Source organism: Neofelis nebulosa, chromosome 5 (assembly GCF_028018385.1).
Source record: "Neofelis nebulosa isolate mNeoNeb1 chromosome 5, mNeoNeb1.pri, whole genome shotgun sequence".
Lineage (NCBI taxonomy): Eukaryota > Metazoa > Chordata > Mammalia > Carnivora > Felidae > Neofelis > Neofelis nebulosa.
In genome coordinates, this window is record NC_080786.1 from 447,617 (window position 1) to 461,490 (window position 13,874).

Genomic DNA, 13,874 nt, shown 5'->3' on the forward strand with positions numbered 1-13,874 from the left:
AGCTCCAGGCTCTGAGCCATGAGCACAGAGACTGACGTGGGGCTCCAACCCAGGAACCATGAGATCATGACCTGAGCCAAAATCAGATGTTTAACTGACTGAGCCACCCAGGTGCCCCAACATTCAGGTTTTCTTAAAGCTTCTTTATATACAATTGTTTTTCCTGGGCGCATACAGATGAGTTCTTCCTGATATTCATTTTGCAGTATCTGCATAGTTGCCTTCTTAGCAGGTAACATGGGAAATTCAGAGTGCTTGCTATTATAATTTATTAATAAAACTGGAACTGCATGTTTAAAAAAAGAGGGGTGCCTGGGTGGCTCAGTTAAGCATCCGATTCGTGATTTCTGCTCAGGTTATGATTTCACAGTTTGTCGGATCGAGCTCTGTGTCAGGCTCCGAGGTATGGAGAGGCGATTGATAATTCTTGGCATTTTCTCTCTCTCCTCTACTCTCTCTCCTCACCAACACCACCCCCCTCCGCCCCACCGCCCTCAGGAACATGGGCACTCTCTCTCAAAATAAATAAACTAAAAAAAAAAAAGCATAGTTGGAAAAAATTTGTTAATGTTTAAGTAGTCCACTAAACGACACGAAGCCCTCCTTTTGTCATGAACTACTTTTAAATTTTAAAATATTAATTTAACTTCTCTTTTTAAAGTAATCTCTCCTGGTTAAACTGTTGGGTGACAAAAGTTTAAAAATTGTGATGGCTTTTGACACAATCTGCTACATTGCTTGCCCCTCCCCCCAATTTTTCATTGTGATAAAATACACATAATATAAAATTTACCATCTTCATTATTTTTTAATGTTTATTTTTGAGACAGAGAGAAAGACTCATAGTGTGAGCAGTGGAGGGGCAGATAGAGAAAGGGAGACACAGAATCAGAAGCAGGCTCCAGGCTTCGAGCTGTCAGCACAGGGCCCAACGCAGGGCTTGAACTCACAAACCATGAGATCACGACCTGAGCCAAAGTCAGACGCTTAACCAACTGAGCCCCAACCAACCCAGGCGCCCCACCGTCTTCATTATTTTTAAGTGTACCGTTCAGTGGTATTAAATACATTCAAAATGTTCATCCATCTCCATGAAATTTTTTCATCTTATAAAACTGAAACTCTATACTCATTAAACGATAATTCTCCCTTTTCACCTCCTCCTAGCCCCCCACAACCACCACTCTACTTTCCATCTCTATGATTTTGACTACTCGAACTACGTCACATAAATAGAATCACACAGTATTTGTTTGTGATGGACTGACTTCACTTAGCATAATGACCTCAAGGTTCATCCATCCATGTTGTAGCATGTGTTAGAATTTCCTCTTTTTAAGGCTGAATAATATTCTGTATGTATATACCACATTTTCCTAATCTATTAATCTGTCATGAATACTTGGGTTTCTTCACATTTTAGCTATTATAAATAATACTGTTATGAACATGACTGTACAAGTATCTTTTGAGACCCTGCTGTCAGTTCTTTTGTGTATATACCTAGAAGAATTGCTGGGTCATATGGTAATTCTATTTTTAAGTTTCTGACGAACTGCTATACTGTTTTCTACAGTGTGTGTACTATTTTACATTCTCACCAACGGTGCACAAGATTTCCAATTTCTATATATCCTAACATTTTATTTGATAGTAACCATCCTAATGGATGTGAGGTGGTGTCACATGTAGTTTTATGTGCCCTTCCCTAATGACGTTAAGCATCTTTTTATGTGCTTATTGGCCATTTGTACATCTTCTTGGGAAAAACGTATATTGAAGTACTTTACCTATTTTTCAATCAGGTTGCTTTTTTTCGCTGTTGAGTTTTAGGAGTTCTCTATATATTCTAGATATTAATCCATTATTAGATATATGATTTGCCAATATCTTCTCCCATTCTTTGGGTTGCTGTTTTACTTTAGATACTGTATGTTAATGCACAAATTTTTAAAATTTTCATAAAGTCCAATTTGTTTATTTTTCTTTTGTTGTCTGTGTTTTTGGTGTCATACCTGAGAAATTACTGTGAAACCAATACTGTGGAGCTTTGCCCTTAAGACTTCCAAGAGCTTTATTTTTGTACATTTTGTACATTAAGGTCTTTGATCCATTTTGAATTAATTTTTGCATATAGTGTTAGGTAAGGGTTTAATTTTATTCTTTTGCATGTTGGATAGCCAGCATTCCCAGCACCATTTGTTGAAAAAAACTATCCTTTCCCCATGAAGTAGTACTGGCACCATTGTCTAAAATCATTTGACCATATCCATGAGGGTTTATGTTTGGGCTTTCTATTCTATTCCATTGGTTTTATGTCTTTATGCCAGTACTACAGTTTTTGATTACTGTAGCTTTGTAGGAAGCTTTCAAGTCAGAAGTTTGATTCCTCAAGTTTTATTCTTTTTCAAGATTGCTCTTCGATATGCGGAGTTTAGGAAACAAAACAGGTGAACATAAGGGAAGGGAAAGAAAAATAAGATAAAAACAGAGAGGAAGGTAAACCATAAGAGACTCCTAAATAGAAAGAACAATCTGAGGGTCGCTGGAGGGGAGCTGTGTGGGGTGATGGGCTAAGTAGGTAATGGGTATTAATGAGGGCACTTGTTGGGATGTGCCCTGGGAGCTGTATATTAAGTGATGAATCACTGGGTTCTACTCGGGAAACGAATACTACACCAGTAAATCAATACTATGTTAACTAACTTGAATTTAAATAATAAATTTAAAAAAAAAAACTTGAAAAAAAATTGTTTTGGTATTCCTTATAATAGATAGGTTTTTCTATTTCTGCAGACAAATGTCATTGGGATTTTGATAGGGACTGCGCTGAATTTTAACAATATTAAGTCTTCCAGTCTGTGAACATGGAATGTGTTTCCACTAGTTTAGGTCTTCTTTAATTTCTTTCAGCAATGCTTTGTAGATTTCATTAGACAAGTCTTTCACTTCCTTGGTTAACTCCTAAATATTTTATTATTTTTGATGCTATTGTAATTGAAATGTTTTTATAGTTTCCTTTTCAGATTGCTCAAAAATGCAACCGATTTTTGCATGTTGATTCTATATCCTACTTTGCTGAATTCATATTTTAGTTCTTATAGGGTTTTTTTTTTTTTTTGGTGTCAAATTTTTAGGACTTCTACATATAAGATCATATCACTTGCAAGCAGAGATAATTTTACTTCTTCCTTTCCAAAATGGATGCATTTCATTTCCTTGCCTTGCCTAATTACTCTGGCTAGACTATGTTGAACAGAAGTGATGAAAGTAGGTATCCTTGACTTTGTTCCTGATCTTAAGGGAAAGAGTTTTCAGTCTTTCACCATTGAGCATGATATTTGCAATAGGTTTTTTATATACAGGTTTCCCTCATTCTCTGCAAGTTTGCCTTATCCACTTTACTTCTATGAAAGTCCTAGCTTAGTGTGCCTACCTTGTTTTATTGTACTTTGCTTTACTGTACTTTGCACAGTGCATTTTTTTTTACAAATTAAAGATTTGTGGGAACCCTACATCAAGTAAACCTATTGGCACAATTTTTCTGATAGCACTTGCTCATTTCATGTCTGTGTGTCACCTTTTGGTAATTCTTGAAATATTTCAAACTTTTTCATTATTACGTCTGTTGTGGTGACCTGTGATCAGTGTTTAGGACTAACAGAGGGCTTAGATGATGGTTAGAATTTTTTAGCAATAAAGTTTAACTAAGGTTCATATGCACATTGTTTTTTCCTATTACACACTTAACAGACTATAATATATAAATTTTATATTTACCAGGAAACAAAAAATTCACCTGACTTATTTTTTCTATATTCATTTTATTGCAGTGGTCTGGAACAGAACTCACATCTCTGAGGTATGCCTGTACTTATTTTCACTAACAGAGAAACCTAAAGAGGATTTTCACTTCTACAAAATGGTAACTGCTTCTCCACTTTATGTCGCTTTGGCTTATGAAAGGTTTCCTAAGAACACTTTACTTTCAGATAGTGGGAGAAACTTATACAGCTTTTACATCAGTCTCCTCTCATTCCCAGTTTTTTGGAGTGTTTTTATCATGAAAGAATGTTGAATTTTACCACATGCTTTTTCTGCATCAACTGAAAGGAATATGTGGTTTTTCTCTTTCATTCTGTTAATGTGGTTTGCATGTTGAACTATCCTTGCAATTCCAAGAATAAAATCCCACTTGGTCATGGTGTATAATCCTCTGAATGTGCTGCTGACTTTGGTCTGCTAGTATCCTGTTGAGGAATTTTTATCAGTTTCATAAAGGATACTGATTTGTAGTTTTCTTTAGTGTCTTTGCTTTGCTCGCTATCAAAATAATGACTAACTCAACCTCATAGAATGAGTAAGCACGTGTTCCCTCCTCTTCAACTTTCTGGGAAAGACTGAGAATAACTGCTACTGGATCTTTTTTTTTCTTTTTTTCTTAACACTTACTTATTTTGAGAGAGAGAGAGAGAGAGAAAGTGCACACGTGGAGAGAGAAGGAGAGGGAGACCAGGGATCCAAAACGGGCTCTGTGCTGACAGCAGAGAGCTTGATGCACGGCTTGAACCCACAAACCACCAGATCATGACCTGAGCTGAAGTCAGCTGCTTAACTGACTGAGCCACCCAGGCGTCCTGGTATTAGCTCTTTTTCTAAATGTTTGGTAAAACTCACAAATGAAGCCATTGGGTGCAGGGATTATGTCAGGAGCCTTCTGATTACTGATTTAATACGCTTACTAGTTATAGGTCTATTTGGATTTTGACATCACTTAGTCTTGGCAGGTTTTGGGGTTTCTAGGAATTCATTCATCTAGTTTTGTGTACAATTATTCATAGTATTCTTTTATAATTGTTTTTACTTTCTGTAGAATCATTAATGTCTTTCAGTTTTTATTTTAGTAGCTTGAATATTCCTTTTTTCTTAGTCAATCTAGCTAAAGGTTTGTACATTTTGATGGTTTAAGAACCAACTTTCAGTTTCACTGATTTTCTTTCTCATTGTTTTTCTATTCTCTATTCCCTTTATCTCTGCTCTAAGTTTTATCATTTCCTTCCTTCTGTTAGCTTTGGGTTTAGTTTTTCTTTCTCTAGTTTCTTAAGTTGTAAAGGTAGGTTGTTGATTTAAGATCTTTCTTGTTTCTTAATGTAAGCCTTTAAAGCCTTAAACTTCCTTCTTAGCAGCACGTTCACTGCATCCCATACGTTTTGGTATGTTCTGCTTCATCTTCATTTGTCTCTAAGTTTTTTCTAATTTCTCCTTTGATATACCTGTTCAACTTCCACCATTTGGTGAATTTTCCAGTTTTCCTTCTGTTACTGATTTCTAATTTTATCCTATTGTAGTCACAGAAGACACTTTGTGCAATACGTATCTTTCAAAATCTGTTGAGACTTAATTTGTGGCCTAACATATTGTCTATCCTGGAAAATGTCCTATGTGTTCACAAAAATAATGTGTATGCTATTGTTATTAAGTAGAATATTCTGTATATGTCTGTTAGACCTATTTGGTATATTGTGTCAAGGGCTCTTTTATCAGGTTGCTCAATACATTATTGTGAATTGGATACTGAAATCTCTATTATTGGAAAACTGTCTCTAATTCTGTCAATTTTTGCTTTATAGATTTTGATGGTCTTTAGGTATATAAATGTTTATAACTATTATATCTTCTTACTATATTGAAACTTTTATTACTATATAATGTGTGAACTTAAGGTATACTCAGGTCTTTTCTGAGCCTTTCCCATGCATAGTCACTTTTTAGTTTTCTCCATAAATGGATACAGCAGTTGTTTTTGAATATCCTAGCCTCTAATGGTTCCCGTAAAGGAAAAAAGAGAAAAATGAAAGGGAGGATAAAAAAAAAAAAGGTTGCTAGCTCTTTAAATCCTCTGGAAGTCACTTTAGCAGGAAGGATAGGGGCTTGCAACAATGGGGAAAATTGCAATAAGAGCTGCCCATCCCTTTGCACCTGTGATTAGAAGCAGCAATCAGCAATCTGAGTGTAGATCCCTGATAATCTGGGGGACAGCATCTTTATTCCCCACCCTGGCTCTCACAAGCTGTGTGCAAACTGCTCCAGGAAGTCATGTGCAGCTGCCCATTAAATGGCTCTGATGAGGCATGGGCAGTTGTTACTGTGCTAAGAGCTGAAATTGACTGAAATTAACCCCAATTTATCCCTCAAGTCTTCTCATAGAAGTTGCAAACGTTCAATAGACTCTTTTAGACTCTTCTAAAACAGTTGTACCAGATTCTGCCAGTGCAGTTGTTATCTAGGTGGGAAGACAGATACACAGATACACACACACACACACATCAAAGAAAGACAATGGCAGTGTTCTATAATAAAGGAGCATAAAGAGAACAACTAAATGTAATGACTGATCCTGATCTGGAGGGGAAAATGATATAAGAACATTATGGGTTAACTGACAGAATTTGAATACAAATGTAGATTAGACAAAAGTATTGTACCCAATGTTAAATTTACCGAGTTGATAAATGTGCCATGGTTACATAAGAGGATATCCTGTTTTTAGGAAATATACACTGAAGTATTTAGGAGTAAAAAGCCATGATGCATGTAACCTACTTTTGGATGGTTCAGGGAAAAAAATGTTGTGTATGCATGTATACCACACACATGCACACACATGCATATAAGGAGAGAAGGAGAGGGGGATAGAGAGAATGAGTGCAAACATTAAAGTAAGGATATGTGGGTATTCTTTGTATTATTTTAAGTTTTGCAACTTCCTGGAAATTAGAAATTATTTCTAAGTAAAACATTCAAAAATCGCTTCCAGAAAGAGAATTTTATGTCTAAAATCAAATATAAAATATATAAGAGGACCTATGGATAAATAGGGGATGAGGAGTCCTCCCCACTCGGTAACTTCCCCTGTGTACCAATGTAGGTTCTCTGTAGAGCCTGAACAGTTAGACCTACACCTTATACCTGTGGTATTCGTTTCTCTTTCTAAAATGGTATCTAGTTATCCTAACATCATTCATTAAATAAGTCTTCCCTTACCAAACTCTCTGGTCTTTCTAAATATTAAAATTCTTTATATGTAATAATGCTTCTATTCTGAGCTATCTATTCTGTTCCACTGATCTAAATTTCTGTTTTCACACCAAACATAATTTCCACAGGTTCTTACCAACTTTCATTCATTATAGGTCTTTATTTTTGTTCTCTGTATTTGTTGATTTTTATTTATTTGTTAATTATTATTATCTTTTTTACATTCTAATAAGCCAAGAGCTTTACTGATGCAGTAGGCACTTTACAATGAACCCAAGAGAGCCCTATCTTCCCAGGGATGTCTGTACAAATCCTGGAAGTTTTACTACTTCAAAAAAACAAGGCTCTGCCTTTTACCACAGCCCTTGGATCTGTACCTGCTCAGATAGTCCCTCTTCCATTTTAAATAGGCAGAGCACACATGTACACCTGGCCAAGATGCGCCAGCCACTCCAGCAGGCAGTTACAACATCAGTTCTGTGTTACTTGCGGACAAAGGCATAGACTATCAGATCCTACAAAGGATTTAAGAAACAGAAGATTTCTCCCTCCACCTTGAAAATAAAATACACTTCAGCGGATGCATGTCCTGAAATAGTTTAGCTGGGAATTCCTAGGAAGATGGTCCAGTGTCAATCCCTTCTTCATCAGCCTGTGCATCCAAAATTCTTCTCAAGATAAGAGGAGTCCCTTTTTTTTTTAGTTTTTAAAGTGTTTCTTGCTGTGAGAACTCATAATGGAGCCTAGTCCTCCTACTGCTAATGCCTTTTCATGCCATTGGGGTAACACTGCGCTGCTGTTTTCTGTGGGCTTCTCAAACCCTTTATAAATGTACTTCATTGGCAAGTCAATGCCATTTTTGTCCAGTGAATGCACAGCCTGCTCAATTGCTCTGCTCTTAAAATCTGTAAGTACTTTCAGCACCATGCTCTGGGACCGTTCCTTCACGGCCTGATTCTTGGTGCTGATGGGACAGTTCTGCAAGGCTGCACGGAATGCTCGAAGCACGCCCCCTTGCTGCAGAAGGCCATCCGCCTCACCAGGGTCCGGGCATGGTCTGGCCACTGCTGCCTCCTCCTGCTTGCCCAGGAATCTGTTCTCATCAAACTTGTCGATGTCCACCCAATGGAAGTTCTGGGCTGTGGCAGGGAGTCAGAGCCTGCTCAGCCGGCTCGGCTCTGGGTCCTGCCCTGGCTCTACACCACTTGGCACTGGCTCAGGGGCAAGAAGCAGCTGCCAGGGGCCTCCTCCACCTCCTCCGTGCACAGACGCCGCCACCCATCCCTATATTTGTTGTTTTAAAACTAAATTCAAATATATTTCTCCTGATACACTAGATGTTTACACAATCAGAATTACAATTTTGGGAGTTTTCCTGGTTTTTTTTTTTCATGTCATCCACTTTTCTTCCACATCTCATGCTATGGAATTATTTCTGGAATATACATGTTCATTGACATCTAATCATGCAGCTTCTCCCATCAATGCCTTGGTGATGGGTGCATTCTCTATATAGGCTCCTATTACTTCTCCCTTGCCTACTTCCTCCTTACTGTAAGAGTAAGTTCAGTCATAGCAGTTCCCTCAGACGCTTCCTTTAATCCTTGGGGAGATGATGTCACTCAGCAAAACAAATAATAAACTTGTCAGAAATTTTGTTTTTAACCAAATGAGATTTCAAGCTGATGAATATGCAGCTAACATGCTCTATTACCATGATACTATGTGGCTTGGGTGGCTGTGTCAGCGTGACAAATATAAATAAGCTTGGTCCCTTCCTCTTGACGCTCAAGGTGTAGTAGGGGGAGTTGGTGACAGAGAATGGGATGAGGCAGTAGAGTCAGATAACGGCTGACAGAGGAGGTAATCCTATTTCCTATGACTAAAACTTGCGAGATAAATAGGTCTTTGCTGTGGGGAAAGGGGATGAAAGAAAGGCATCCCAGATAGACAGCAGGGACAGCAGTGGCTCTGATATTATACCACAGCCTGTCCTGCTTAGGGAACTGAACAGAACTCAGTATGGATGGTGCATCGGCCTCAAGGGGTAAGTGTTAAAAGAGAAGGATAAAGACGTAGGGAAGATCTAGTTTCTGAAACATCCCTTCAGAAAGATTTTAAGCCAATTATCTATGTTATATTTTTGTCTTACACACATACATAAAATTTCTATCTATATCATGCAATTTGATTTTAGAAAATGATAGTGCTAGGTGGATTATAGTTTTTTAGTAACCAAAATGCCAAACTTATTTTTAATCATTTATAACACCAATAGAGCCACTCTAAGGCATTCAGTATTCATACTTACAAGTATTGAATTTACTTTCAAACTGTAAGATACAATTGCACATTGCCTGAAATACTCACATTCTTGAATTTATAGTAATCATCCCTGTCTCATACCTGCACGTTGTAGCAAACACAGCTCGTTGATGCTTATATATTTCTTAAACACATCCATACAAACCTACAAGTAATGAAAAATATGTTACCTTTTTATATTTCATAAAGAAGACAAAATTTCAATCCTATCTTTCTGCTTATTCTCAAAGTGAACTTAAAGCAATGGAATAAAAAAACTGATGTTGGTTAACTCACAGATTTGAAATGTATACTGAATTCACTATAAAAACTTAATTTTACAGATGTTCTGACAAAGAAATAGTCAAGGAAATAGCAAGATTAGCAAGCAATTGGGGAGGGAAGGAAATTCCTGAATATTCAAAATTAAAAAAAAACTTATTTAGGTCATTTAAAAAATAGCCATTTACTGACTCAAGGATAAACACATTGACCAATGGATTAGAACAAAGAGTCTAGAAACAGACCCACTCATATATAATTAGCTGATTTATGACACAGTGACCCTGAAGTACAACAGGGGAAAAGGATGGTTTTTTAAGTAAATGGTGTTGGCTTACAAAGGGATCCTCATGCGGAAAAAATATTTATCTTGACCTTGTTTTCACATGAAAACCAAAAATCAATTCCAGGTGGCTTTGTGTTCTAAATGCCAAGATAAAACAACAGACCTTTTAAAGGAAAAAATATAAGAGAACATCTTCATGATCTTGGCAAAGATTTCTCCAACAGGATGCAAAAAGTTAACACTGTAAAAAGATCAACAGAATCGGACTACGTAGAAATTAAGAAGTTCTGTGTACCAAAAGACACCTTAAGAGGGTGAAAAGGCAACCTTTACAGTAGTAAAAGTTATCTGCTATATACATACTCAATAAAGAACTTATACCCAGAATATATAAAGAATTCTTAAGGTATATAAGAAAAAGACAATCCCATAGAATATAGGTAAAATATTTAGAGATTTCCAAAAAGAGTGTATCCAAGTGTCCAATAATGATTTTGAAAGATGCTCAGCTTCGTAAGTCATCAAGGAAGACATCACTCCCCACTCACTAGAATGGCTAAAATTAAAATACCAAGAGCTGGTAACGCTATGAAGCAAGCTGAACTCTCAGACATTGCTGGTGAAAAAGTGTAATTGGGCAGACCACCTTGGAAATCTGTTTGGTACTATCAGCTAACGTTGAATATATGCAGATCCTATGACTCAGCAATTCCAGTTTTAAGTATAACCCATCAGAAAGTACACATATGTTCACCAAAAGACACACAAAAGAACACTGATAACATCACTACTGTAATTCCCAAATTCAGAAATCCAATGAATCAAAAGTAATATTTATCAATAAAATAAATTTTGATATACTCACAAAATGGAATATTCAATATTACAATGAGAAAGAAATGTTTATAATTAAATAAAAAAATATAGATTAATCTCAAAAATATTGAGCAAAAAGAAGCCGGAAACAAAAGAATACAGATTGTATGATTTATTTAAAGCACAAAACCAGACAAAGCTCATCTATGCTATTAGGGGTTAATGAAAATCTGACTTAAAACATATAACTGAGATAATCTGAAAACAATCTCTACTTCAAGAACTTTACATATTTTACCTTTTCATCCCCTTGCTCAGGCACATGAGCAAACTTGCATTGTGATCGCTCACAGCCACGTAATGTATTAAAATGAAATTTGCAGTATCTATGGGGTAGCATCAACCCTAGGGGCTTCTGGAACACCTAGAAAATTAAATAAATTTTCTTTCTGTGTTAATTGTAAAAAAATACCATAATCAGGTAAGAAAGCATTTGAAGGAACCAGAAATTATACCCAAAACTGCACCAAGACAAATTGCTTGCTGACTTGATAAAAAAATAAAACTCCCAACTTAATTTATATTTTCAAAAATAATGAAAAAAAACAACTCAAAGTGGTTTGTCTGACTTTTTGCAATATTTTGAAAATACTCCATCAAAGTTACTACTGTTTTACTTTACATGTTTTTAAAAGTTTTACATCCCCTCCCTTTCTCACATACTTGCCCTGTTTGCTTTTACAAAAAGTTAGTCCTGTTTACAATATGTACCATATTTCAGATGCATTTATTTAGAACTCAGATTTTCCTTAGCTTTTCTGATTAACAGAGAGAGAAATGACAGATCCAAAATATATACCACAAACTTTTCCTATAAACAGCTTTAAATCACTAGTTTTCTCTTCTATCACCAGGAACTATCCATCCTGTATTTTCTGTTTTGGATATCCCCTCTCCACCCCGCCTGCCCAGCCTTCTGCTTTCAACTTCTTACATTATATGTGAATATCCTCTGAGTTACTACTCATTTTCTGCTTCTCATCACCAAGTGTCATTCAAACTCTGTAAACGTCCAGAAGTGCTTAACAAATGATAGGGAAATACAACCAAAATATGTGCTTTGTAAGATTTTTTTTTTAAATGGGGGACTTACCCCTACATTTTTTTCCCTCTTAAATATTTCACAAGTTTCAGGATTCTGCAGCTTTAAGAGAGAATGTTTTCCTGGAAATCTGAAATCTAGAAATGATTAAGAATCACATCAAATACCAATATGTTATAGCTTCTTCCCTTCATAACAATGAACAGATGACTACTACTATCTGCTTTAAAGTTTCACTTTGGACTACTCATACTCAGTTCACAGACTATGCTGCCATGTGTATTCCTGTGAAATTATTTACATCTTTGGTGCTCCTTAAGTATTTCTAGGCCTAACTGTAAAATTTTAAACTCATTTTAAGCTGAAGATACTTTCTTAAAAGCCTTAAAACAGCAGCACTGAACACTGCACTCAAATGACAGTCTCCATGTTAAACAAATATGATAGACAATTAAAATCTCTAAGTAAATTAGTGACAAACCTAAGTGTTATGAAATGAACCTCACAAATTCATATGCCCTAAACCTCAGTGTGACTTTATTTGAAGATAGGGTCTTTTACAGAACTAATTAAGGTTAAATGGGGTCATAAGGAAGAGACCCTGAGCTGATGGAATTAATGCTCTTATAAGAGACAGCAGAGAGCTTGCTCTCTCTCCATGCACATGCACCAAGGAAAAGCCATGTGAGGACTTAGCAAGAAGGCAGCCATCTGTAAGCCAGGAAGAGAGCTAGAAACTAGACCCTGCCAGAACCCTGATCTTAAGACTTCTAGCCTCCAGAACCGTGTGAAGTAAATTTCTGTGGTTTAGGCCATCTAGTCTGTGGTATTTTATTATGGCTGCCTGAGCTGACTAATATACCAGGCACCCTATTCCTTAATGTTGGTCCTTTAAAATGAGAATTAGGACATCTGGAAATGTTTTTTTCTAAAGATATTTTATTTTTTTATTTTAAATAATTTCATTTTTCAGTTGGCAGCATTCAGACAGAATTTGGAAAAAGCTGAAGTTTCTGCTGCATAGTTTTGCTGTAATTTCCATTATAAAATCTGTTAAGGCTTTTTAAGATAAAACACACAATCATCTGGACATGCTGCAGTCCTACATGACACCAGGAAGCACGAAGTCAACAACAGGAAGGGACAATTAGGTGTGAGCTACACAAAGAAAATTTATTGTTTCCAAATTCATTCCTCAATCTAGCTTATTTTGTTCAAAAGCTTTATGGATTTTCAAAAAAACTAACACAAATTTTAAAATACATTATAATTCTAAAATATTCAACTAAAATATGAATATTTTAGGTATAACCTATAATTTATTTGCACTACAACTATCATGTAAGTACAGATATTTAAGAAATTGTTCCATCAAAAGTATTTACAAGTAAAGGTATACAAACTTCCTAATTTTAACATATTCTAGGCTGGTTTTGATTTTTTTAACCTTTTTTGTTTTTGGTGAAAAAAATCTCCCACATAATTTCTATACTATCAAAAGGCAACATAATTATATTAAGAAAATAGTACCATTCATCCAGGGCTTCAGTAATATGTCTTCTTGATGAGCACTTAGATTCAAAGGTGGCACTGATAAGCACAGAGGTTTGGGGGCCAATGTTGATAACTGACATTCACCAACCATCTCTGAATTTTTAGGATCTTTGCTGTATGAGCAGAAAAAAACAAAATCAGAATTTAAATTTATTCTAAAACCTTTAAAGTAATGAGAATCGAGTGGAAACACAACCTAACACTACGTATATACTATATACCATGCTGTATACTGTTACCATACTATGATTCTTCATTATTTTCAGTAAGCATTCCTGACTTCTTACATAGAAAACCAATGCTTGTTAAATGGCCAGGGTAGAGGCAGGAGTAAGGTGGTTGGGTTAAAACTAGAGCAGAATACTTTAAAAAAAAATTTTTTTTAATCTTTTTTTTTTAACGTTTATTTATTTCTGAGACAGAGAGAGAGCATGAACGGGGAAGAGTCAGAGAGAGGGAGACACAGAATCCGAAACAGGCTCCAGGCTCTGA

At 36.0% G+C, this 13,874-nt stretch overlaps 2 protein-coding genes across 8 annotated transcripts in view; both read right to left on the bottom strand.

The window, feature by feature from the left end:
* Positions 1 to 13,874, bottom strand: part of TOPAZ1 (testis and ovary specific TOPAZ 1) — a 99,925-nt gene that overhangs the window by 53,135 nt on the left and 32,916 nt on the right. For all 7 annotated transcript variants that reach the window (XM_058729195.1, XM_058729191.1, XM_058729189.1 and 4 more), the window contains 4 exons: positions 13,359 to 13,495; positions 11,880 to 11,965; positions 11,025 to 11,150; positions 9,445 to 9,508 (listed from right to left, as the gene is read on the bottom strand). In XM_058729195.1, the coding sequence (XP_058585178.1) occupies positions 9,445 to 9,508; positions 11,025 to 11,150; positions 11,880 to 11,965; positions 13,359 to 13,495 (413 nt within the window). The remainder of the gene's footprint in view (positions 1 to 9,444; positions 9,509 to 11,024; positions 11,151 to 11,879; positions 11,966 to 13,358; positions 13,496 to 13,874) is intronic.
* Positions 4,462 to 8,190, bottom strand: LOC131511528 (actin-related protein 2/3 complex subunit 5-like protein; the record flags this gene model as incomplete). The annotated part of the gene is made up of 1 exon (XM_058729201.1): positions 4,462 to 8,190. A coding segment is annotated over one exon (453 nt), but the record flags the coding sequence as incomplete, so codon positions are not given.